Raw genomic sequence first — 27,078 nt, 5'->3', positions numbered from 1 at the left:
TGACCCCACCTCTTCAGAAAAAGAAAAAGGGAAAAAACGAGCTATACTCAAAAGCCAGACAGGGCCTCTCAGACGTTATGAGAACTCGCCGGTTGGTTCCAGACACAATAGCTGCACAGATGAGTAAACAAATGGGACGCAATCTCTCTCTCTCTCTCGTTCTTCTCCTCTTATCAGTCTCCTCTGCTGCTGTTGCCGGGGTGATGTACACGACTATGAGGTCACTGACAGGAGGGGGGACTGGCCTACATAGCTGAGGACGACAGACAACGCCCCGGTCTTCCTGTGAGCGTTCCAGAGGATCCATCAATTATTAAGGATGTCCTCCCTGCCTCAGGACAGTTGCGTATTCACCTGTTTGTTGAGTTATGCCTTGACATGACACTCCTGTGTGTGTGTGTGGGGGGGGGGGGGTACTAATCATTCTGCAAAAGGGGGTGCTAATCAATCAAAACCTGTTCAAGCATGCACCAGGAAGGATACTGTTCCACATTTCCCCTGAAATGATTTGTCTAGACCTAATAGACTTTTGGATTGATATTTTCGATGCTAAAAATCACAGAAAAAAGGTCAACATAGACATTTGAGTTTCCAATGGTTGATGAACAAACTTGTGTCGGTGAATGGGTGGATAAGGTTACTGAACACTAGGGTGCTGAGAGACATACCACCTGGCAATATAACCACATGTTGACGTTTTCTAGTCATATCCTCCCTAACCCCTTCACACACACACACACACACACACACACACCACACACACCATACCCACCCACACACTGTAAGCCGACCAATGCGACCCTCAGGGAACAGCGAACGGATGACGTTACAGGCCTTTTAGCCGCTTCCAAACTGTGGGCCTTTTGATTTATGTGTCTCCTTTAGACTCTGGGTCTTCACTTCTATCAACATCCTCGGTATCTGACCTCAGCACAGCAGCGTAGAAGGAGTTCAGAGTATCACTTTATCGATCGCCAGGGGAAGATTGCTGTGTTACAGTGAGCAGAGGTAACAACAGAATACAAAACATCATTCTTAAAATGGAGAGCTGGACCTTCCAAGCACTGCCCTCCTCCTACACCCTCCGATTATATAAAGGGAAGTCATGCCGAAGCAAATGAAAATAGCTACGACAAAGAGTCTACGAGCAGATTGACGAGCTAGGTTGAGAAGTGGGTGGTGGGGCTGGAGGTGGGAAAAAGGTCTTATCAGTACAAAAGGTGGCCATTGTCTGAATGAGGTCCAAGGATGTGTGGGTGGACAGAGTATTTTAATCCCTCGACTACCGTTCTAAAATAAAATGTTGTCTGTCAGTGAATCGCAGGCTCTGCCCTGGGCAGCAATGACCTCGGACGAGCATTGTTTTGCCCGCACTTCACTGCATAATCCTCGTTCAATCCAGAGCTGTTCCCAGGCAGTTATTTTTAATCCACACTTCTAAAGTCAAAAGCTTTTTTCCTAATGCAGACGATGTTCAATGATGAGTTGTCTGGTAATGAATTAAGCTCGGTGCAGGAGATGGAACTGAGTTTTTTGATGAAAAGGTTTGTTGCATCCAAGCAGCAGATCTGTGCGGAGAGGCCCGGCAGCTCTAAACTGAAGAGGTGCTACAAATAACAATAAATAATAACAATAGGTTCCCTCCTACCGGAGGAACCTAATAATAAGTTTGTCCGCTTCGCCGATTCATCAACGGCATGATTGGGAGATCCTGAACCGTCCTGAGGACAGTGAGGTCACTGACGGACGGACAGCCCCCCCGTGTCCTCACCTGCCTCCCTGACCCACTGGGACGCCCACCAGCGCTTCAGTTACGCAACCCAGGCAGTGCCCGTGGCAGCATCCAGCTTATGCAACCGGAACACTTGGTCGTGCTCAACATCATTTTTTATTTTTTTTTGCCTTGACAGATGGGATCTTAAAACTAATGCCGTACCTTAAGTGCTACACTTGCTTACCTTGTAGGACAAGGGTATTTTGCATTTGCCATTAGACGTAATATTGAATTGAAAAAAAGCACCCTGAGCTATTTCAGGCAAATGTTGCGCATGGATTCCGGCACTGGAAGCAGCCAATTAAAATCCATGAGTGCGCGTCCATGTCTTGTTCCAGAAAGCGGACAACCGTTTAAGAACCTTGCGTGGAAAAGCGAATTGCCAATGAGCACGTTGATAGTGACCGTAAAGCTCCAGACAATACAGTCAGTGCAAATGCAACAGACAGTCATGGATGATGATAATGACAAGTACGTATGCAAGACTACGTTGAAGCACATGCATCGACTGACTGACTGACAGCAGGGGAAGAAAAAGTCCCTGTGACTTCATCTGCATGGGAATGCAATAAATTACGCCCTAATTAGCAAAGTAGCGCAACTTGCCTAAATCATTTAACCTGGAGCATCAAGCTGTGGTGGCAAGGAATAGCCATCATTTATAACATTATGCTAGCTTTTTTGTTGATTTATTTTTGTTTATTTATTTTTACAAAACCATCTGCAAGTCTGACACATTCATGCCATTACAGGACTGAGCGCAAGCCTCACTCACACTGTGTGTGTATCCAACAGATTTTCTGTCTGTACTGAAGTCCATCCCCATCATGTTCCCACAACCCAAGTTACAATACGACAGTGGACGTGATGAGAGACCAGTGATCCTCACAGGAGAAAGAACCAGACAGTTGGAAGTTACCTGGAGTCAACTCCCCTTCTGAGGGCTTCCAGTAAGCAACCATTACGACTTGGGACAACCCATAACAGTTTCCCGGCAGAAGTAAACTGATGCATTATGGATGCGTCTCCAGTGAGGTTCCAGTACTTATTGGAAGGGACTGGAATGCCATGATGTAAGTGTGGTCCATTTGGCTACCTACTGGGGGTAGTCCAATTCCTGCCAGCAGTGTGCCGGCACAGCCCACACCTGGCTACTGTTTCAGAAAGCTTTAGGTGTCGTCTAAGAGTCCAGGACCACTTTATAACTCAAAAAGGTCCATTCGTTTAGATTTGGTAGTCTACCAAGAAAGCACTGGGGTTCCAGGCAAAAGGTGCCAAGCTTCAGGAGGGAACGTGAGAAAAGTAGGAGAAAGAGAGAGAGAGAAGATTTGTTCTATCCCTCATTGACGCTTTGCCTTGCTCGACCTCTCTCTTCTATCCCTCTCCGCCCCCCTCCGCACGTCCTGTGCCCACAGTCCGAGCCACGGGGGATGTCGATTGCCCGTCGAATGGAAAACAAACTGAATCGATGGCCTGGAAAAACAAGCGCTGGCTAATTATAGGGGTTGGCGCTGGTGATGGAGAGAGTGTGTGTGTGAGTTTGGCTGGAAGGGGAGGGTCGAGTGAGGGGGACATCATCAGTCTTTCACCAACCCCAATGTGACAGCGTGATCTATATAGCTGGAAGGAAGGGGAGGACAGTCAGTGACAGAGGCAGACAGACAAGCTCCGTAACAGCTACCCCTCGCCCTCAGAACCCTACCCTCTGAATCAGCCGAAAGGCCAGAGGACTGGCGTTCGCCCTGGAGCTGTTCCTTCCTCGCTGTTATGAGAATGTTATCAACCTGTTTTGTTCAAAGGCAGTGTCTGGGTCCAGCCATGAGCTTAAAGTGGAAAATAGTAACTGCAATAAGCTCCTGGCCTTATCGCAATCGTCATAACGGTGTGAAAAGAGCAACACCCAAAATGTTGTTTATAAACCCATACATCCCTCTTAACACAATTGACAAAGCACGTGTTCCTTCGCCATGCATTTGAAAACTCTTTGACGACGGTACAAAACAATATCTTTTTCTAGAGAGAGAAGTGGACCTCAGTAAAGGGTTAGGTTTGTTCTACAGGTCAAGCCCCCACCCCCCCCCCCCCCCCACACACACACTACCCCTTTTCCCTTGGAAAAAAAGCTTTTCTTTCCATGCTTGTAGTGCCAATTGCATGTTATTGTACGAGCAGGCCTTTCTGATTTCTCCTCTGGGGGCTATTATTAGGAACCTCTGAGAAAGACCACAGAGGTCTCCTCCAACCAGCTCCCACTCTGCTTCCCGCCAAGCAGACAGGCTCTGCCGACGCCGGAACGGGGGGCTTTGCCTCAGACCTCAGTGCTACAAGGCCATACGTGAAGATACACTTCAAACAGTTTATCGCTTTCTGTGGTGAGGGCTGGTAGTGTGTGTGTGTGTATCACAGTATCAATTCATCATGGGTGTTCACCTCAGTATCTAAAAACTTCTACAACGGTTAGAAAACGGCAAAGCTACTTCGGAGGAATCATTTATCCTGTGCACAAAAGCTCAATTACAATAGCGAAGGCATGGCGTCGCAAACAAATTGCCCAGATTGAGCAACACTTGCAGGAGCTACAGAGTCACAGTACATGAGGCAAAAGGTCATTTCACATGACATTTCACGCTCAACAGGATTATTCCTAAATATTTGGGCACACAAACAAGTCTTCCGAGGACATTTGCATATGTTTCCCGAAGTTCAGATATAATTGCAGCCAGCCCCTCCCAAAAGAAGACAAACTGCATTGAGACCAAAAAAGCATGTGTAGTCATTTCGACATTTACCTTTTGAAGACTAGTGGGGTTCAACTGGGTCTTATCGATGATTTTTATGGCAACCTGTCACAGGAGGCAACGGAAGGAAATCGTTAATTCACTGCTCAGGCACTCAAACAAGATTTAGAAACTTGAATGTTCACTCTGCTAAACAATATGGCTTCTTGAGATTTCCAGGGTGCAGTTTCAGAGAGTGTAAAGAATGTGGCTTTAAGCAGCACTATTGTGCACCTCTTAAAACAATTAAAACAACAGCTTTAGTTGGGCCCCATTTTTGGTTGCCTCAGTAAGTGTCATTTATTTCGCATCAAGAGAACCTTTCATTCTAAATCTTAAAACAAGAAAGAATTACTTCTCAAAGAAGTCTATAGTGTTGTAGTCTACATCATTCAATTGTCATCAAATACGAATATGTAACACATTTCAACAGAAAAAACTCTGTATGTACAATGGTCCCAGTGACTCACCTCTCGGCCTGTGAGGATATGGCGTGCCAGCTTTACCTTGGCGAAGTTGCCCTTGCCGATAGTCTTGAGCAGCCTGTAGTTACCAATGTGCGGCTGCTCGTCGGCGCACGATGCGATGGAGTTCCGGCAGCGGGCGCCAGGACGGCCTGGCCGCGCGCTGACCTCGTTACGGCCATCGGTGTGCGAGGTGTGCTGTGGAGAGACAACTCAAGTGTCAGGGGATGTACGTTTCAGAAACCTGCTGTGTTTCTGAAAAATTCTCCAGAGAACTGGATTCAGTGTGTGTATGACCCGGGAATGTGTGCGTTTGGTTCAAGTTCAAAATGAGAGGGAAACAACTTCAGTTCCATGGTGCAACTTGAATAAGATGAGGAAAATGTGTCCTGTTCCTATTGCAGCCATGTAAAGGGTAGATTATTGTAGCTACCACACACACACACACCACATATAGATATGCAATTACTACCACGTATTAAGTATTACAGCTAAGTATTCCTTTTTCAGTGGAAGCATATTGTTTTAAGAAGGTATTAAGTTTACTAGTTGGACAACAACAAGTTGTAAACAATTTGTACAAATAGTTGGGTAATTAGCTTCCTCTTCCAGGAAAGAACAAAAGGAACTGTCTCCAAAGCCAAAATACCAAATGTTCCTGGCCTAGAGGGCATTGATCAACTGTGCAGCTATCGACAACTGCAAAAAACCTTACAGGAATCAATAAGGGCTGATGTTTTGAAGGGAAAGTACTGTTGGCAAACTCCTAATGGTGAGTAGAGGATGCAAATGGTGAAAAAACTAAAGTGAACTTTAGAGTGAACCGATGCTTGTGAAGAACAAAATGTTGTGCTAATGTCGCATGGTCAGGTTGACTCAGGTAAAGTGGGTCATACATGTAGAGGTGGCATTCAATATCTGGGCAAATATAGTCGTGGTAGAGTGGGAGAGTCAGCATTCGAAATTCATCTGCACAAAAGCAAGCAGATCTTCACCACCTTGTCTGTGAAAAACCTTCAAACGGTGCAATAATTCATCTGGAACAGTTGCTCTCATTTTAGAACACAGTCAGCCCTTAAAGAGGCTCAAAATAGCTGGAGAGGAGTGCCTGTCTACTTGACGACTATGCTTGACTAAAACAACTCGAGACCTCTTTTGAGGTGGCCAAAATAGATCCGGATGAATCTGATGTTGTTTGTATGAATTAATGAAACTAAACTTTCCTGTAGCATTGATCCTTTATCACCTCATTAGGCTGTAAATCAGTCATGGAATCGAGTGACAGACTGACTTGTCTCCAGAATATTCTGTGGCATGCAGTTATTGATTGATACATCACCCATACATAGATAAGGTGGATATGTCGAATGGGGAAAAATGAATTAATCTCTTCTCTTAAACCTAGTAAATTATGACGGGTAAAACTCGTATGACAATAGTTTTAGTTCATAATTGTATAGTGTTGTGATGAACAGGCTAGTAATTGCTGTGAGTAATTATAGCAGCAGAAAAAAATTATGAAATGTAGAATGCATGACTCTTAGATTTCTAGTTTGGTAGAATAATGTTAGCAGAGGTCTGTAGGGGATGTTGTTGCACACAAGTTGTATCCATTAGCATTGATATCCTACAGCATCCTAGGCTGATATGAAAAACATGCTCAACATAAGCCTGGGGTGGTGACACAGGTCCAGACAGTTAAATGGGTCATCTCTCAAACCAGGATGTCTGATGGACCTTCAGAACCAATGCACTGCCCTGATTCTACTCTTGGCCCAGCAACCCTTGTTTATAACACTTTTTCTTGATTGCTGGGACATCACAATGCTGTGAACACACCAACACATTTGTTTACTCTTGCAGCCGGATTTAAACCTTTCTCCCGCAGTGTTCTTCAAGAGACACGGTGCAGACCTCTTTCTAGATGTAAAACAAGACTAGCACAAGTGTAGGATTTTGCTACCTCGTGCCCAAAATGTGTTTCTTCTTCATTATCTCGGATGTTTGTGTGCTAATTTGAGGCAAAGCCACCTTGCCCATCCAACAGTAACCCACTTCTGACAGCGACGATGAGCGAGCATGAACATGCCATAAGCTCCAACTGACAGGAAACCCAATTTCCCTATAACCTTTACAAAGGTTGCCAGTGCAAGCCAACTATGGGTATTTCAGCCAACTGTGAAATATCTGCCCAAACCGTACAAATGGAGCGTGTGCGCTTACTGACTAAGCTGAATAATGGTTTTAAGGACCAAGTAGTTTATCGCAGGTATTGTGAGAAGGATATTCTCTGTTCATTAAGGTGTTGATCCAATTAACATGTTTGAGTCCCATCTGTCCTTACATGTATCTTACCCAGCTGGACCAGCAAGACAGTTAAAAGGCTTACACTGCAGAGGGGGGCACACAATGTTTGTCTGCTACTTGACTATAGGACCAAAACAGGCTATACCCATTCTGCCTCAGGGGTTTCAAAGACATCCAGTGGCATTTAGTCCGATTTAAAAAGGCACAGTGAAAGGTCACGTATAATTATGAGTTGCGTGTATGCAAGGGGTCTCGTCTTAGACACGACACCGGTATTTCAACCTAAACTTGAATGTGTCGCAAGCATACTGATTTACATTTACATTTAGTCATTTAGCAGACACTCTTATCCAGAGCGACTTACAGTAAGTACAGGGACATTCCCCAGAGGCAAGTAGGGTGAAGTGACTTGCCCAAGGACACAATGTCAGTTTGCATGACCGGGAATCAAACTGGCAACCTTCAGATTACTAGCCCGACTCCCTCACCGCTCAGCCATCTGACTCCCCATTTATGGGTGAGGGCAGGTTCTCAACACACGCAGAGTCCTCATTCCCTAGCACTCTCTATGTTTTCATTCAAATGCAGGAAACAAATCAAATGTATCACTCATTGCAGGAGAACTGAATATCTATGCAAACTTTATCAACCTTATAGTAAAATGTTTAACACAGCTCATACAGATACATCCTAACAAATTTATAATTTACTGTAACCACAACTATTACAGAAGCCCACCAACAGATTATTCTTCATTAAAAACTATAAATAACTGTAGCCTAATTGTGTAGTTGTTACATACACAATACTACGTCACTAAACATTTACAACATAAAAACGACATGTTAGAAGTACGCCCTGGAACTTTCTCAGGAAACAAATTGAGCAACGACTTCTACATTTCCTTATTTTCCCCATTGCGGCAATTGTCTTGAAGTTCTCAATATTCATTTAAAAAATGGGTCACCTCGAAGAAAAGGCATACTTACTATGGTGATACGATGTCTTTTGACGGAGTGGGAGACCTTCATCCTAGCATTGGCAATCTGAATGGCATTGAAACAGAGTGCTTGTCCCGTTTTGTGCTGGTGGCAGTTCATTGATCCGACTGATATTCAGAGAAGCGTGAAAACCTTTTGGGCACCTGTCTCTCAACTACTAGGGGGTGGGCTCTAATAGCTTGCTCTGATTAAATGGTGGCATGTGATTGCCCTATCAGAGGCTGGAACCCACAATACCGACACAGCCTGGAGGTGGGCACACGATATATAGAGCCGTTGACTCCTCTCTCTATGAATGATGTTTATAGAGACCAAGGAAGTTATTTAGACGACCAAGTTAATAGATGACCGTTTCTGCCGTACACAAACACGTATGAATGAATGCCGACTGGATATAGGCTTCTCAAACAGTAGTCATCGTGCATCGCATTGGTTCTCATATTGCAGTTCAGTGCTGACTCTCTGACCATGCATGTACTGCAAAACGTTATTGTTTAGGAAACTGCCGTATGTGTGTGGGGTCTGAAACAGCTCTTGGTTTTCTGAAAGTTGGAGAGCCCTGTTGCATTTCAGTGGGTTGATTCGCAGAATTGATTGCAGCCACAGTTATAGAACTGTGAACCGATTACATCAGACATGTATAGGTTTCTGCCTGAGATTTGTCAATTAGTCTGAAATCGATAGGCTACGCGTTCTGCGTCACAGGACAGGCTCAGCCACAAGCGTAGGATACATTGGCATGTGGATGACTGGCAAGTTGGTCACTTTATAACTCTTTGTGCCGCACGATCATCGGTTACATTGTAATGCAACGACCACACAAATCTGTGCAACATATGACTCCTAGCATAAAAGTTGGTCGTTGGAATGAGAAATTAGTGTTTATTACAATATGAGCATATACTTACATTTTCAGTGTCGCGTTCATTGACAGTAGGTAGTGGCGTTCTGGTTGACATTTTAATGTGTTGATCCCCGAAGTGGTTCTGCGCTCTTATATATTTTAGACTTTGTTCCACCTTAGTCCAATAGATGAAGAAAAGCAGGTTCAGGGCTGCTTTTGAAAAACATGAACTTGTGCATCCACCGACGTGAAGTTCCAGCTAAATTAAACGCTGGAAGAATTGAATCCTCTACTAATTAAGCAAATTAACAATCTGCATTACTGTAGACAACTCACCAGACACCGGCAGTGGGACAGAATGCGAAAAAGAGACCTTCCCCCTCAAATTTGACCATGAACAAACCATAACACTGAAGTAAAAAGTGTCCGAATCCCTTTTCGGTCAAAAATAGTCTGTTGAAATGCTAAAAGAACTGTACCAATACTTCATAGGCCCTCAACAACTGCACAGAACGTTCAGACAAGGAAAGAGGGGAGGGGAGGGGGAGTTCAAGTAAAACCGGTCTCAGAATTTGCTGCCAGTTTTTTGACGTTTGAGTTCTGTTGGTTTCCAGCTTCCGATGCCCACAACCTCGCTTCCAGGTGGTGTTGGTTCCTTAAAACCCCAAGTTCCGTTAAAGTCCCCACATCTCAAAAGTCTGGGTGGTTTGCTTGATTGCTAGATCCAAGATGGCGGCTTACTAGGTAGAGTGCCAAGCCAAACCCAATGCGTTCAGAGGAAGTGAGGAAAGAGACGGCTTTAAAGCTTATTGGCGCTTCAACCGGAGCCGTGCTGTTTGTTGTTGCTAGGGTGATTACTGAAGAGAAAAATCTACCTGATATACAGTGCATGGCATATTGTACATAAAAGCTAATCCTCTCCTTTAGTGCACTATGAATAATTACAGTAATTAATCTAAGAGCATGGAATTTGGAATTTACTATTAGTGTAAACTTTTTCTTCACATTCCACCTTATTTCTGTCTCACATACACAATACACACCGCTACATGCAGAATGATGAATGATTACTGGAGTCCTCTTGTCACTGTCTGAGACAGCTCTCAAATGCCCTCGTTCTTCTAGAAACACAGACACACACACAGGCAGCGTCCTGTCTTGTGTTTCTCACGAGAAGGAGGATGAGCCGCACCTCTAACAGTTCACTTCCTGTGTGGCCCACACACACGATCAAAGACTCTATTCACCCAAAGAGAAAGATGGAGAGAGAGGCAGAGAAAGTGAAGGACAGAAAAAGAGAAATAGATGCAGGAGAGTCAAAGAAAAAAAGGAAGAAAGAGAAGGGAGTGTAAAAGAGATATAGGGAGAGGTTAGAGTTATGAGAGGATAGAGTTATGAGAAGGCAAGTGAGAAAAAGATCTATGGAAAGAAAGAAAGATCAAATATGGAGATACTAATATTTTTATGTTATAGAAATACAAATATGTATTCCCCATTTCTGGTAAGACTGTTAGTGTCAAATGGTAAAATCCAGAATAGAGAAATATACACAGAAGGCAATGAAGGATACTTCAAAAAATGACTGGCTGAAGGAAATAAATACGCAGTGAGACTGATCGATAAGGACGTTCCTGTTTTTGTGTGATTTTAGCTTGTGATTGAAAACAAAAATCTTATTTCTTCACGTGTGAAGTCTTCCCAGAAGTCTCCCCCACGTGATGGTCTCAGGGGTAAAGAGATAGAAAGAGAGAGAGAAACAGAGAGGGAGGGAGATCTCAGGGGTAAATACATGATGTTTCACTCTGGCTGTCACCAAAAGAGGATAGAGCAGAGAGGAGTCTGGGAGTTCACTCACATGTCACACTGACCTCACCTCATTAACACAAAGGTGTCTTTGTACGGGTCCAGTGTGATCATCACACACCCATGCACACACACACACACACACACACACACAAGAGCATGGGTTTATGCGATCACGCAGTCATCTACTGTACACATGACAATGGATTGTTTTCTACTAATGCAAACACACTGGAGCCCAGTCACAAACAAACACACACACACACTACCACTGCATGAAGTGCTCACACACACACACACACACACAGTGTGCACACACACGGATGACTCCTTCCCCCAACGTGCACATAAACACTCAAAACAAACAACCCATCAAGTCCTCAGTCAAACACACTCACCACTTGGAGTTGCGTCATTGCAAATCAATTACATTCTGATCTCTCTGGTCAGTTGAGGTGTCTCTATGACTATCTGCTTGTAAAACACAAACCAAAAGTGTTAGTATTATGTTTCATACTGGAGAGTGGTATAGAGTTGTTTCACTCCATTTGAAGTCACCATGGAAAGATCTGTAATGCTTATTGTTGAAAAGGGGCCTTAAAGTCGTTCAGAACTATGGTTATTATACTTCCTGTAATTTAGACAACATATGGGATGCAGGGAATGCAGCACATAAAATGCTTTTTATGTGAGGGATTGGTCTAATTACTGATACAAACAGTACACAATATTTTATGATTGCCAAGTGTACCGTGTTTAGTAAAAGGCACAAGCAATAAGCACACCGTTTCACAGACCAAATACATATTTACCCTCACCTATCATCCATTCCAATGCATGTTTGACACTGTGATGTACAGCATGACCATCACAGTGCATACCAGTAGTTAAATGGAATCGAATTTCCATGAGAAATATAAAACCGTTTCTATTCTATACATTAATTGACTCATTGTTTTATTTGCTCAATGGTCTTGTTGGGTAGACTGTGGAAGGTTGGATTATAACTCCCTCTAGAGGTTATGTTGGCAAACTGTTGAAATTGTAATCCACTAATGCAGCCTTTCTCAACCCTGGTCATTACCAGGCTTCTGCTGAGCTTGATAAACCATTAGAATCAGGTGTGTTGGAGCAGGGAAACATCTAGAACATGCAGGACAGTGGATCGGATTGAGAAATACTGCACAAACTGATATTTTTATGTGCCACAACATTTAAGTAGAAAACAATCTAGTGGGTACATTCGCATCCTTAAAACAGTCCTCTTCACTTGAACCTTGGTAAATACTAATTTATTGACACAGATGACATAGGCTACAGTAACAACCTTAACACCCCTTCATCGATCGACAAACCCGTTTGATAAACATGGAATGTGAATCTCCTATTATGCGCATTAGAAGTATTACTGCCCTTATTCAATACATATACAGTACTAAAGTAAACAACTAAATTATCATTTATAGTGACACTGTCCAGTACAGATGATAAACAAATTACACTGTAAAGTGGTGACTTTATATACTTTTCAAGATAACGGAACAATGTCATAAGTTAGCCGGCATTGAACTGCATGACTCAATGTTCCCAATCACTTCTCTCCTCTTAGTTGAGGAAATAATCATGCTTGAGAATCTTTTATATGTAGACCCTGAAAATACATCTTCCCAGTTTAAAAGAAACACAAAAAGTCAAGTGAAATGCTTTCCATTCACAGCTCAACCATTTAACACCCCCAAAAGCTCAAAACACTGGAGCTACCATCCTCCTCCACAAACACAAACACACACTTCAGTGTTAAACATTCTTTAATTGATTGGATAGAAGAAAAAGTACAAGAGGAAAAATACAATGCGTGTGCATTTATAGCTCTGTCTACCTAAAAAGACTCTCCAACGATTATACAGAATACAACAGCAATTTCTCACCACTCTAAACAGCAGGCTAGATATACTGATGCAAAGTTAACAATGCACCTCGGAGCCAGAAGGTTAGCCAAATAGCAAAAGCAGCATTGGAAAGGAGTTGAGGGTCAAGACTGACCCAAGGCATGCTGATATTGTGTTGTTGGTCGGGGGGGGGGGTTGGGGGTCATCAATAGAGAACTTGGGGAATAGGTAAGAATTTTGGGGATTTAGGCGGAAAACAAGGTCGGTTTTCTTAGATGGCATCGATGTCAATGTCGTCCTCTTCCTTGTCGGGGGTGGGCCTTTTCACCGTCTCCACTTTCAGCTCGCGGGCGGTCGGGGAATATACCACCTGGAAAGGTAGTGGTGTGTGTGGGGTTAAGAAAGAGTAAAGTAGGAAATCCTTACATTGCTTATGTCCCAGGAAGAGAACGTACACTTTGCATATCTGTAAAGTCATTTATATTTTGTCAGCTACTGAATGTTACGTTTTTTTCCGCTAACATCATTTTGTACCAGAAGACTATGGTATGGCTAAAATGTATTTAGTCTAATCCCAATGTTAAGGCCGACTTGACTGTGTGACTGACTGAGGGCCCAGGTGTGGGAGGGCCCAGGTGTGGGAGGGCCCAGGTGTGGGAGGGCCCAGGTGTGGGAGGGCCCAGGTGTGGGAGGGCCCAGGTGTGGGAGGGCCCAGGTGTGGGAGGGCCCAGGTGTGGGAGGGCCCAGGTGTGGGATTACCTCCACGTTGTCTTCGTCCTCCTCCTCAACCTCCCCGCTCCCCTCACTCTCCTCCTCCGCCTCCCTCAGCCACTTCACGAAGGGAGCTGCCTTGGCGTGGATCTCTTTGGCCAGCTCTTTGGACACGTACTTCTTGGAAACCTGGCAGGACGCCAAAATGGACATTTCAGTGTTTTTTCTTATTCTTCACACAACAGTGGTTACTTCACATCTTCAAATGGCATTTAATTCAGTGCAGTAACGTGTCTGTAGAGTTGGATGGATGTTCCTTATCAAAAAACAAAATCTATATTTCATGAGGCGAGTTCGTGAAAAGTCTCAAATGAAGGGACATTCAAATGCCCACTACCCTTACTCTACTGTAGCACAATAGACAGAGACAGCTACAGTGCTGTAACAGCTGTGTACTGGAATAAACATGGCTTGTGCATGGGTACAATAACTAGCCAACTTATGCTGGGTACACGCCACAAGATAATCGGGCTGATTTTGGGCCGATTTCCCCCTTCCGACAATCCTAGGTGATGTCCCAACAATCGTAGATAAAGTCCCGATTATCTACAGATTATTTTATCAGATTTTCCCTTGGTGTGAGGTGTGTTAAGAGTGACCGAACTTGCTCGGAAGAACGTCGGAGCCGCCCCGATCGCGAAATCAGAAATCCTGATGTGTGGGGGGAACCCCGAGGACAAACACCACACACTATAGGAGCAAAAGGGGTCAATCTAGGATTTTTTTGTCCTCATGTTTGTGGTCTCTCACATTTTTTCAAACCTTTTAGTGTGTACCCAGCATTAGCTAGCTAGCTAAACACTAGTCCTGCAGATGTTTCTTGGCTCCAACACACCTGATTCAAATGCATGTTCGTTAACAGACTTCTACAGAGCTAGATAACGACCCAGATACGAGACCCAACATCTAAAGCATGCAGGACAGGGGTGAGAACCACTGCACTAAACGGGGCGGTAAGGTTCACCTTGTCGGCCCAGGCCAGGATGACGTCCTCCTCCAGCAGGTCGGCGTCGTACAGGTCCTTGAGGACCAGGGGCACACGGCCCAGCAGCTGGGCCTGGTACAGCTTCACCAGACACTCGAAACCCCCCAGCAGGTACTTCTGGGCCTTCTTGTTGTTGTGGCAAAACTACGTGACCCAGAGACAAGAGGGAGCAAGGGGGGAGATATTCCCGTCACTAGCATGTTAAGATATCTTGTCCTGTTTTTTTTGCTCTTACCTGAGCAAGTTTGAACAAAATCGTAAAAAAAAATAAAAAAAAAACTGTTTGCTTGCATTTTTTATTGTTTGGCTTCATATGCTGTAACTAGCTTCCTTCTAAACAATAAGAGGAAAAAGTCGCTGATTGGCAAAAACTGCCATATTTACAGAAACCCTTCTTTCAAATCCTTCGAAGCAAACTTCTGCGCCGTCCCCGACGGCGCGCGTGGCAGCTTACCCGCAGGAAGTGGCGCTTGTACTTCTTGATCTGGTCGCGGATGTTCTCGTCAAAGAGCAGCTCGCTGAGGATGAGCGGCGCCATGGCCTTCACGTCCAGACGCTCCGCCTCCGCCAGGATCTCCTTGTCCGAAGTGTCGACGGTGCCCTCCTCCTTCTTTAGCTGTGACGGACGAGAGAGAGACAGAGAGAGAGAGAGAGAGAGAGAGAGAGAGAGAGAGAGAGAGAGAGAGAGAGAGAGAACAGTTAGGTACGCGCGCTGACATGTGACTTCTGCTACATCTCGAGCGTCGGTCCTCCTCTGCCCTTTACGTCTGCTAAAAAGCCGCAGAGAAGGCAACGCGGAGATTGATTCGCCGGGCAGGGCCGAGGCGAGATGACGCTGAGCGTTACGGCAGAGCGGTGCGTGAGGGGAGGCGGCGGTGGAGGAGGGCGGCACCTTGACGAAGCTGTAGAACAGGTTGACCCTCTCCTCCAGGGGCTTCTCCAGGTCCTCGCTGAGGGTCAGGTTCTTGGCGTGCTCGCTGATCTCCTCCATGCGCCGCCGCTGCGCCTCCTCCGTCGTCTCCTCCGCCCAGTCCTCGTCCTCGTCATCCCGGTCCTAGAAGGGGGGGGTGGGGGGGGGAGAGAAGGAGCTAGATCAGACACCGGGGGCTTCAAATTCCCCTTCCTCGGTGGCCAACGATGACCAGAGTGTCTGAGAGACGCTGACGTCGTAAGTGAAGCCTAACGGGAAGACAAAGGCCCACCGAGAGGTGTGTGTGTGTGCGTGACGTACCACAGCATCGGGGGCGTCTATGTCGTTGTGGTTCCCGGCTTCGCTCCCACTGGAGCCGTTCTCCTTGTCCTTCTTCCTGTTCTTCTTCTCCTTCTCCTTCTTGGCAGACCCGCTGTCCTCTGCCGAGTCAGAGAAAGAAAAAAACTCAGTTTGAACAGTCGGACCCTCGAACCTCTACCCAATGCCAGCGACTGTGCTGCGTGTCTGGCGACGCGATCGATAGGCCCGGACGAGATGCGACGTTTACATTTGAATCATTTTAGCAAATGTTTGCATGCAGCAAAACCAGCGTGCCGACTTATAAAAACATCAGCGCGCGAAGGAAACGAAAACCGCCTTTCCAGCTCGACGAGGTTTCCACCGCATGTGTCAGTATCAAGGGGCTCTGGTTCCACACCGGGCGGCCATCCAAGACGCCTTCATTTTGTCTCATTCGCTCGAACGACTGAATCAATCCCTCTCTGTTTGCTCTGCACGGGCAGCTGGGCTAGCAACTCCCGGCAGCCGGAGGGAGGTCTCCCCTCGGCTCCCTTGATCTAGAATCTTCCATTTTGACATTTGGAAGGGTACACACGCGTCAGCTACAACCCCTGAATGGAGGGTAAGTAAAGTCGACGAGGCTGCACTTCTGGGCTGCTGTCGAAGAACAGATGGTCCTGCTGATGTTCTCCTCTAAAAGGAGGGATCACAGGATACTTTTTTAAGCCGCGAAACATACTGAAGGTGCATTGCTCATCCCTCAGGTGTGACTGGTAAATAGTACGGGGTCTGCAAAGCTCTACTGTGACCCCCCCCCCACCCCCACACCACCCCCGACAGCAGGTTCAAACCAAATGCGTTCGAGTCACATGTTGACCTTTGGCTCGATGGCATTGTTAATATTCATATTCATTCAGAGTCAATAAAAACCAGGCCCTGAAAAACATTGACATCAATTTGAAAGCTCCCAGGACACGTTGGTTTGAGAGACTGGCAGAGGCAAAGCCCGTCATCCTCATCCTCACAAACGAGGCCTCTCTAAGTAAATAAAAGCCCATGTTAAAAGCTAAATCCTCCCTCCATTTTTCTTCATAGACTAGGCTATGCACAATGTCCATGATTCTCAGGAGACAAATTGCGATGTCACATTGTTTCAGACATTAGCTTTTGCCTGGTGGAGGTGTGTGTGTGTGTGTGTGTGTGTGTGTGTGTGTGTGTGTGTGTGTGTGTGAGACTGGTGGAGGTGTGTGTGTGTGCGTGTGCGAGACTGGTGGAGGTGTGTGTGTGAGACTGGTGGAGGTGTGTTTGTGTGCGTGTGCGAGACTGGTGGAGGTGTGTGTGTGCGTGTGAGACTGGTGGAGGTGTGTGTGTGAGACTGGTGGAGGTGTGTGTGTGTGCGAGACTGGTGGAGGTGTGTGTGTGCGAGACTGGTGGAGGTGTGCTCGCCCCACCTGGAGGGTTCCTGAGGATGAAGGTGCAGAGCTTGTGTCGAGTGTCAAGCATGCCCCGGTATCCACAGGCCTTGCAGGAGTTCCCGATGGTTTGTTTCCTTGGGTTGATGTGCTAGAAGATCAATCCAAACACAAGACAGTTTCAGTCGATAACGATGCAACTGGAAGGAACTTCTCCCTATTATGTCCCTTTAAAGTATAATCAAGGGTGCGTTTAACAATAATGAAGTTGCAGGATCCAACTTATTGACCAATAAAACTGTACTTTCGTCAAGTGAGCAAAGTAAGATAAAACGCAAGTCCTCGTAGCATTGAATAATGTAAAATAGCAAGTGCTGCAGGGGCCTTGCAGAGATCTATGAATAATACAAGACTGTTCCCTGTCTTGGAATAGAACTCATTTATCAGGACATCTCAAGCACATGACCATTATCGCCAGATCTATGAAGGGTCCAGGAGAGGTACGCAGAGAACAGATTTTTGTTACTTGCTTGTCACAAGGGGCAGTCTGAGATACAGTGTGGAAACATCTAGATTATGTAGCAGATATATCGCATATGTCATCCGGGCGATGCATAGCCATTTTCCAAAAAGCTGGCTGTACAAAAAACAGGCTAGAATGTTCGGTAGAAGTTACCTAAATATAGGCGTGTCATGGCAATGAAGTCAAATCTCTGAGCATAGATGAAACCTCTCCCATGAACTGATGTTTGGTTAGCTGTACGTTACCCCTCTCCTTTCCCAATAATAATAATAATTAAAAAAAAGGTTGAAAATAAGGAGTGTGGGAACCCTATACCAGAATGCACTTGTGTTTACCCAGCACCCCAGTCTTCTGCAAGTGTGTGAGAGACACACACACACACACACACACACACACACACACACATCTGACCGAGAGGTGTCAGGAGACGAGGAACAACATCCTCACTGCCGCAGCGTCGGGGATATCACGACGAGGCGTCAAGTGACTCGGGCCGTCTCTCTGCAGTGCAGAAACCCCACACGGCCGCCACGGTGACCGAGAGCGCCCGTCGTCCTCAACCCGAAAAAACACCGCCTAGCCCCCCCATGAAGACGTTGTCAGATGTACAACAAAGGGGGTTTTGTATATTGTAATGAGACGCCATCTGCCCACCTGACACAAAAGGTATTTTGTGACAGGCGAGTGTCGGGGGGAAACAGTCGGTCCGGATATGGAAACCGGCAACAGACACCCGCACACGGGCACCATTAAACGTTAATGTGTGTTGCTCCTGAGTTATAGGGGTCCGCATGATAAACTACGTCATTCCCTAGCAGGCACTTGCTTTTGTATTTTTCCTCCCCCACTTCAAGAAAAATGACCACTTAATCCCCAATCCTTTTCCGCCTCACAGCTACATGGGTTACATAACAGACGCAAGTTAGTTTTTTGCTCTCAGGGCAGCTTCACACCCCTTGCAGTGGGCTCGGCTCAGCACCGGCTAAAGCGCTGTGGAATGAGTCGCAGTCGCACATTCCATTCGTGCTCGCATCATCCGTCGTGGGCCCAGTCCCATTATATGCTAGTGGCGCTATCAACTCGTGATGCAGGGCTGGCCTGGATATAGCGCAGCAACAATAACAGTGTCCTCTGAGCTGTACGCTAACAGTGCTGACCTTATTGGAAACTTGCTCGGTCAGCGTAAATACGGCAAAAACAGAGGTGGGGGGGGGGGGGGGGGGGGGGGGGGGGGGCACAGAGTTCAGACCCAACTCTGCTAACTGTACAGACACAAAAGAAGTTCCAGGCATAGGGACGGCAGCAAAGTCGAAAAACCAAAGGGAAAGGGCTTCGACATGTGACCGATTACCTGCTAAACAGTGGAATCTGTTTTCAAAGGGAAAGACTGTTCTGTTTTGGAAATAAACGCGTGTTGGGCAGAGCCAAACTCTACATAGGAGTGGGAACAAATGAATAGTGCTTCTTTGTAGTCCATTAAAGCCCATTTTATTGTACTTGGCAAAAATGACCCCACTGCCTGTGATTCTATTTCTTCAGAACGAGCTTCGAAAGAAAACATGACGTAGAAAAAGCTTCCTAAATATTTACCAGGTCTGTTTCAGGATTATCGCACTCGGGGCACAGCACAAACTTCCGGATGAATCCATCCAGCATGTCCTGCAGTTTGTTTGCCTCGTGAGAGCCGTTGACAATGTAGCGGTCGTTCTTGGCATCAAACTGGGTCTGGGCACCCAACTCACAACCAAAAAATTTGGTGGGATCTGAGGGATAGAGGGGAGGCTTGTTTGAAAGAAGAATAGTCACAGAATGAAGCCCTACACTGGTCAGGGCTCATCTTTCAAGACCAAATCAACACCTAAAAAATTATAATAAACATGTTATAACTTGGTGTCACTGAAGTCGCTGATAGTGTACAGGAAATAAATGTTCAAGGATACATTTTTTATGTTATCTGTCAATTATTAAAAGATGCCAAGTCTACAGGCTCACAGTCAATGTTGACAGAAGGGGCACGTTAGGGGGTCGATGAACACCTTTCTACTTACAGGTGGGAGGCCTATTTAGGGCCTTGGCCACATCCGTCATGTTCACTATGACAGTCTTAATTCCATTCCCCTTGCCTTCCACCTGGAGGATGAGGTCAAAAAAACAAATTGAGAAGGAAATCGTGGCAACCGCAAATACTATATATATATATATATATATTTTATAACCTTGTCAAAATGATGGCATGGCAAGTCCTGAATCCTGTCAACATCAAACTGTCTGGGTCACGAGCTTACGGTCTCTATTTGAACTGAAGGTCTAGGTCTAATCACATACGTTATATGACGAAGGGTTAGATTAGCCAACTGCTATTCCAAACTTTGACTAAGTATTCAATGGTTTCAGTGTGGACATCTAGTTCCACTGTGCTTCTACTGGAGGCGCCATGTTACACAGCAACTCCTCTCCTGCTAGGAAACTCACCTTTGCGATCAGACGGGGCATCTTGTAGCGATAGAACTGGTCCGACACGCTACGATTGACGTTGACAGACATGTTGGCACACTGTGGACTCTATCAGTACGACAGGAAGATTTTGGACTGACAATTTTTGGTATCCTCTGTCTGGCCAAGAGGGGATGACATAAACAACTGCAAGAGGAGTCGGGCTCGGACATGAAAAAGGTCTTGCCACTGAGGCTGCAAGCTCCGTGCTTGTAGGCTAAGTTTCCCCCACACAGGTTCCAACAGCTGCGCAACAGCTCTAGAAGGAGGGAGAAAAGGATCAATGCGCAGGGAAATATGGGGGAAAAACGGATTCACACACATCAAATGAAGCCCAGGGTGAGAATTATGGGGGAGGGGGGTCTGACCCCCCTAATTAAGACTTGGACCCGCCCAAAGTAGGTAAAAACAACAGGTGGTGGTGGGGTCGATACACGCCTGGAGAAGAAGTTGACCCCCCCCCCCCCCCAATTGTCATTGTATAATTCGCACTCTGGATAAGACAAATCTAAATCTAAGCTAAATGGAGGCTTTCCATCATTGCACTTCATTCCAAATAAACTGTGGTCAAAAGCTGCTATAGAGTTGCTTGGTGGGATTATGCATTTAAAACGGGTTATAATGTAAAATCTTAGAATTACTCGTCCCTGATGAACTTGGATCTGATTTCAATTAGGACAGTTCAAAGACTGATCAAACAGTCAACAAGGAAACTATAGTTGACCAATGATGAAACAAATGATGCATCGCCGGAGCAATAGTAGATTTTCTCAAATAGAATAACTGACAGTTTATGTATACGTCTGTACTGACATTCAAGACAGACAAAACCCTTTAAAATAGCAAAGCACATACCATAACGTCAACTGTCATTTTAACTTTAGATCAACAGTAACCCATCGCACATATTATCAGGTGGCAGGGGGTTTAAGAAGCATGCCAGGCACCGATTAAGCAATGTGCTGCATAGTGCGTCATACAGTGGATACGTGCGTTAAGGGAGGAAGACGCCATCTTGAAACACAATTATTCCCTTTATAAAAAGCTTGGGGTAAAATTAAACAATACCAAACACACAACAAATGCTATACATTTAATGTTAAAGTACCTGTCCCATCCGTCGCTCCTGTCGTCCGGGTACTCACCGTTTTCGTAAAACAAAGACATAAACACACCGCTGGTCGCCCAGAGACGCAGTGAAGTGTTGGTGGGTGACTAGTAGTTGCAGTTATTTAGAAGCAGAGCGGCACTGCAACGGTGCCGAAAGAGTAGAATCCGACCTTGCGGTGGGGAGAACTAAAACCCACAGAGAACTCGAGACGCCCAAAAAATGGGGAATCTAGAACAAAACACAATGAGGGAATCAACTATCGGTCAAATAAATCATTAAAAAAACCAGGTGAACTGCTGTGCTGCTAGCCAATCGCTGCAAGCATATGGAACTGCGTAGCTAGCAATCTAAGTTAAATATTTTTCAAATAAAGCTTTCTCATAACCTTTGATTGGTAGTGAAAAATCTGTTGAACTAATAATGATAAAATGTCTATTATGGTACTCTAGCTCTTGAAACTTACACTGACTCACCTCCAGTACGTTCTCAGCGAGTGCTTGCAAAGCCACAAGATGTATGTGTCAACGGGCTGTCAATCTGCGACAGTTCCAACACTATTTCACGCCCACTGTTCTCAGTCACTCTCATACTCACTTTTAACTGGGTTTAAGTCATGCCAATCATCCGCTTTGGATCTCGCGATAAAAGAACTTCGCTATGAATGACTCAGAGTTTATTTTCTAGAAAAGGTATGAATGGAACAGTGCTCCGCTGGTTGTGAACGTAGAACCAGAGATTTCGTATCCTTTCATAAAGTCCGTGGTCAACTACTTCACTTATTCCAGATCATACTGTACTTGTTCCATTCAGTACTCCATTTATTTGTCAACGTAGAAAATTAAGACGTATTGGGTTTTAGGCTTCAGAATCAGAATCGGTTTTATTCGCTATGAAAGTTTGCACAGACAAGGAATTTGCTTTGGCAGGAAGGTGCATACATTAAACATATAGGAATCTTAAATTTAAATATGAGGACTAACTATACTAAGGGAACATAAGTAGCAATACTAAGTGGAATTAGAATTAAAGTAAAATATACAATAAAAGATAAAATAAAATATAAGTTGCCGTAATTTACAATAAAAAAAATACAAAAAATACAAATGGTACAAGATACAATTGTGTGATGCAGTGCAAAAAGCAATGTGTTTTAAGGACATTAAGTCATACAAGTCAGTGTGAACCCTTGGCCTTGTTGAAGAGGCCAACAGCGGGAGGGAAGAAACTGTTTTTGTGGCGTGTGGTATTGGTCCTGATGGACCGCAGCCTTCTGCTGGAGGGGAGTGACTGAAACAGGGAGTGTCCAGGGTGGGTGGAGTCGGCCACAATCTTCTTCCCTCGCCACAGGGTCCTCGAGGTGTGCAGGTCCTTGAGGGTAGGCAGATTGCACCCAATAACCTTCTCAGCAGTGCGGATGATACGCTGCAGCCTGCTCTTGTACTTGGCAGTGGCAGCAGAGTACCAGATGTTGATGGAGGAGGTGTGGATGGACTCAATGATGGCTGTGTAGAAGTGCACCATCATTGTCTTTGGCAGGTTGAATTTCTTCAGCTGCCGTAGGAAGTACATCCTCTGTTGTGCTTTCTTGGTGAGGGAGCTGATGTTCAGTTCCCACTTGAGGTCCTGGGAGAGGATAGTGCCCAGGAAGCGGAAGGACTCCACAGTGTTGAATGGGGAGTCACACAGGGTGATGGGGGTGAGTGGGGCTGTATTCTTCCTGAAGTCCACAACCATCTCCACTGTCTTAAGAGCATTGAGCTCTAGGTTGTTATGGCTGAACCAGGTCACCAGGTTGGCCGCTTCCCACCTATAATCAGTCGTCTTCACCAGAGATGAGCCCAGCTGAACGCACTGCTTCCTGTCAGACAAGAAGTCTGTGATCCACCTGCAGGTGGAATCAGGCACATTCAGGCACTTGATTATCTGACCGTGTCTTTCGTAATCATATTGTTGAGTTGTTGATTATAAAAAACAACTATCAAAACAGGTAAACGTTGCATTGGCTGTAGTTCAATGGAAAACAAATAATGGTCAAAATGGTAAACAAATAATGTTGAATAAACAGCTGAATGCTTATATAGTGTTGGAAAGAGAGGCATCGACAGGCCGGGTGTTCTTTGTGATCCTAATAGGTCACACCTTCTGCACACATGCCTTAATAACATGGACACACACACACAACAATGATATGGTCAGACAGGGGAAGAGGAGGAGAACGACCTAACATGTGGCGATCACTGGGTCCTCTTATATTATGCAGAGCACAGCCATCCAACCCTGCTCCTGGAGAATCCTGGAGGTGTCACGGTCCAATCACAATCCAGCTCACCTGATTCTAATCTTTATCTGGTTGACAAAGATGACAAAGTGGAACAGAAATTATGTCTATAGTATTCTTCTGTGACACTGACAGGAGTGAGATTTATGTTTTGATTCTCATTTTTTTCACAGACCTCTAAAAAGTTCCTTTTCACTTTCTTTTTACATGGATCCTTGGATTTGTTGTGAAATGCATAAATACAATGGCCGGGTTTCCCAGATTCGTTAAGAAGCTCTTAACGAATCTGGGAAACCCGGCCAATAGCTGTCAAGCTGTTTATCAGGGCTACCAGGAAGGGTTTTTTTATCTAGAGAATATACAACCAGAAATCATTGTACAGTATAACTAGATGTATTTCCACAACCACAAAGTGAGTAGGCACAAAGTGGAAAAGTATAGAGTTAAAATCCAGTTCCAGAGTATACTGTTCTTTCACTTAATCGACCAGTAGAGGGCAGCAGAGCTGAATATTTTGCTGATAACTGACGGACAGTACATACTTCCAGTCAAAGGTTTGAACTGGTTTCATAATTTTATTTGGATAGTTGCTAATTAGGTTGTTTCATGAACTCCACAACAATTCCAGACCTCCCTGTATTCTGAGTGTGAGCCTGTGGAAATACATCATGCTACTAAGTCTCTGCTTTCTGTGTGGAAAATGTCAACATGGTCTTTGCCAATCAGTTTTAAGCTTGTTTTTCAATAACATTCAGCAGAGCTTTACTGCTAAACCTTCGTATGACCCTGAAAATTAAGCCTGACCCTCCACCCTGACCCCTTTCAGCAAACAATGGGTATTCCCCTCTGAGCGTGAGTAACTTCATCACTAGGAGGAAGACAGATGCTGGTCATGCCCATTGTGGCAACACTACAGTATCTACAGAGGGCTTCTGTCAGGGAGGTATACAGAGGTGGGAGGGCCACACATACAGTATACATCCCTGATTGGTTCACACATCACATGACTTGTCATCACGGTGAGGTCATTTTTCCAGAGGTGGGCAGGAACACTAACGCACACACTCACAAACATTCTTACAATGGGCTCTTTTAGCTGGTCTTATCACCACTGGCTGTAAATGACCGACATTATGTCATCAAGGCCTGTGAATGGACAGTGAACGTGAGACAACAGTGAAATTGTGTCACTTGTTGGAACGATGATTTTCATCCTTGAGGAATACTTGTTCAACATAAAGCAAAACATTACAATTTTGTATATTTAATTAAATTGGGCAATGCGTTTTATTCAGACATTATGGGTGGATAACATGATATTCAGAATTGACATGCGTTAAGTTACCAGATGCTTCAATCCATAGACACATATTAAAGTGCATATGCAGCTAGTACAGAAGATAACCAATGACTAGAAGTGACAGTTCAAATAGTTATGGTAACAATAGTTACAATGGTAACACTTTATATAGGCTACAATATATAATTACTGTGGAAGTTTTTCTGAGAATCGTTAAACTGGTTAAATGTCCTTCAAACTTATCTTCTTCAAACAGAAGAATCATTACACCAACATAACCATCTCTGACACACAAACATTTAATAATAACACACAACCATCCAACAGTTGATGGGATCAGAAGTAGCGCATGCCCAAACAGCGTCTCACAAGTTCTGATGCCCAATCTATCTTCACCTTTGATATTTAAAGGAGCACCCTGGAATTTGTTAAGCATCTTCCTTGCTGGACACACCCCTTAAAACAATGGCCACAGAGAACTAATCGCTAACTTCAGGTGACCAGTTTCACCTTATATAAAAGCGCCTCAGCCTAAGGTCAAAAGGGTGACATCTCTTGATCCAATCAGAATACATCTGTCCTAAACCCCTTCCTATGATCAACCTAATCTGAGGGAGTCAGGTGGCTGAGCGGTTAGGGAATTGGGCTAGTAATACGAACAGAGGGAGTGGCTGAGAACGATGACGTTGATGTTGTGTGCTAGTTTGAGTTGTAGTTCAATAATGGCAGCGGAGAAAGATGCGAGCGAAGCCATTGGATCCATTGTGGCAACGCTGCCGAATATCCAAAAGTTAAAGCCGGAGCAAGAACAATCTTTGCTAAGTTTTGTTGGTGATTCGCTAAGAAGCTCTTAGCGCTTAAGAGCTTCTTAACGAATCTGGGAAAGGCGGCCATTGTGAGTAGCCTACATGAAACCAAGTCTGCACGCTTGGCCATGATTACAACAGTGACCTTAGACAACTCTGTATTAACTTGTCTAACACGCCTCTGAGGGTGGTGTACTGTGGGAAGGCAAGCAGTGCAGAGCGTTAAAAAACGCTGTAGTGGACACGCACCGTTAATCAATCACATGTTCCACCGAACACATGCACACTGAGACAAACAATAAGAGTATGATTCGTTTGAGGGTTTTTTTTTAGCAGCGTTGTTGTACAGCATTAAATAGACTGAATTACTTCCAAAACATTTTGTTGAAATTTGCAGATAAAGTGAGATGATCACTCAACAAATAAAATATATATATAAAATAAAAGATTTGGACTTTCCATGTTGGCAACTTAAAATGTTTGCAATAGGTTTGGATAGTTGCTAATGATAAACTCCATAAGCGCTCCTGACACATCTCTCCCTTCCATTATTGAAGTGTGTGCTTGTGATATTACTTAGTGCTGCTAAGCACCTGTTTCCTAAGAAAAAAATGCTACTACTTAGTTTAGCTCTGTTGCCTCCCTGTCCTCCCAGGCATACATACACACCTGGTAGGGGCCAGACATAAGCGATGGTGAAGGATAGAGAAGGCTTCCTCATGCTGACGTCATTTTTACAGACAAGAGTAGAAACACATGGCTGATTGCACACGCTCATGTGCACAGGCTACGTTACATCTAACAATGGGCCCTCTCATTTGCTCTTTTTTTCAACAATCGTTGAAAATGACCAAGATCAAGACAATGTCATCGCAGCCTGTGACCTGCCAGTGGAACTCGAGACAGCAGTCAGACTGAGTCACCTGTAACGATTTATATTCATACGAAATATTTAAATAGAGAAAGGCAGAATAGGATTTTCTGATACTTTTCAAATGGTGCAATACATTCCTATCCTCAGCCACATTGTTCCCGTAGGAGTCTCAACATGATTGAAAACAGAGCTGTGTCCCATTTTCAAGATTCTGGCAGAGAATAATCTGTTCTTTCTTGTCTGATTACTCTTAAGCCAAACCGAGGGATTGTTGATACTGCACCTGGTAAACATAAAGTGACTTTAGTAGCATTGTTACGTACGGAGGGTGGGGACCGACTGCACGCTGCTCAATGACAACCAGTGGACAGTGAAAAGGGCATGGAGTCGTGGGTGCGAGCAAGGACACAGAGGCAAACTGTGAAGTGAAATCAAAAGGGCTTTATTTACCCAAGA

The 27,078-nt window shown here is 44.8% G+C and overlaps 2 protein-coding genes across 3 annotated transcripts in view; both read right to left on the bottom strand.

Annotated features, from left to right (window-relative positions):
* Window positions 1–9,878, bottom strand: part of LOC136947459 (MAP/microtubule affinity-regulating kinase 3-like) — a gene marked incomplete in the record, with an annotated part of 29,654 nt that extends 19,776 nt beyond the window's left edge. The window contains 4 exon segments of the mRNA XM_067241547.1: window positions 4,564–4,617; window positions 5,022–5,213; window positions 9,232–9,342; window positions 9,504–9,878. Coding sequence (XP_067097648.1) covers window positions 4,564–4,617; window positions 5,022–5,213; window positions 9,232–9,282 — 297 coding nt within the window.
* Window positions 9,879–12,760: 2,882 nt separating this feature from the next.
* On the bottom strand, window positions 12,761–21,925 carry eif5 (eukaryotic translation initiation factor 5). 2 transcript variants are annotated; one of them, XM_067241949.1, is made up of 12 exons: window positions 21,838–21,925; window positions 21,362–21,592; window positions 20,233–20,512; window positions 19,809–19,890; window positions 19,351–19,523; window positions 17,277–17,388; window positions 15,847–15,965; window positions 15,508–15,669; window positions 15,070–15,231; window positions 14,595–14,759; window positions 13,619–13,759; window positions 12,761–13,229 (listed from the first exon to the last, which is right to left on the bottom strand). In XM_067241949.1, the coding sequence occupies exons 3-12, from the start codon at window positions 20,302–20,304 to the stop codon at window positions 13,131–13,133; spliced, it is 1,287 nt and encodes a 428-aa protein (XP_067098050.1). In that variant the 5' UTR covers window positions 20,305–20,512; window positions 21,362–21,592; window positions 21,838–21,925; the 3' UTR covers window positions 12,761–13,130. The 2 variants fall into 2 exon arrangements, with proteins under 2 accessions (XP_067098050.1, XP_067098051.1); XM_067241950.1 differs by having other exon boundaries at window positions 21,399–21,592.
* Window positions 21,926–27,078: the final 5,153 nt, after the last annotated feature.

The sequence above is a fragment of the Osmerus mordax genome, chromosome 8 (assembly GCF_038355195.1).
Source record: "Osmerus mordax isolate fOsmMor3 chromosome 8, fOsmMor3.pri, whole genome shotgun sequence".
In the NCBI taxonomy this organism is placed as follows: domain Eukaryota; kingdom Metazoa; phylum Chordata; class Actinopteri; order Osmeriformes; family Osmeridae; genus Osmerus; species Osmerus mordax.
The sequence above is the reverse complement of the archived record's forward strand: the minus strand, read 5'-3'. Positions and strand labels throughout refer to the sequence as shown.

What these genes read in the sequence shown, in the direction of transcription:
- eif5 (XM_067241949.1), bottom strand. Translation starts at nt 20,304, where the DNA reads ATGTCTGTCAACGTCAATCGTAGCGTGTCGGACCAGTTCTATCGCTAC. An exon ending in TGCCCCGTCTGATCGCAAAG is followed by an intron (nt 19,891 to 20,232) that starts GTGAGTTTCCTA and finishes CTCATCCTCCAG; the next exon opens with GTGGAAGGCAAGGGGAATGG. An exon ending in TGTTCTACAGCTTCGTCAAG is followed by an intron (nt 15,232 to 15,507) that starts GTGCCGCCCTCC and finishes CGTCCGTCACAG; the next exon opens with CTAAAGAAGGAGGAGGGCAC.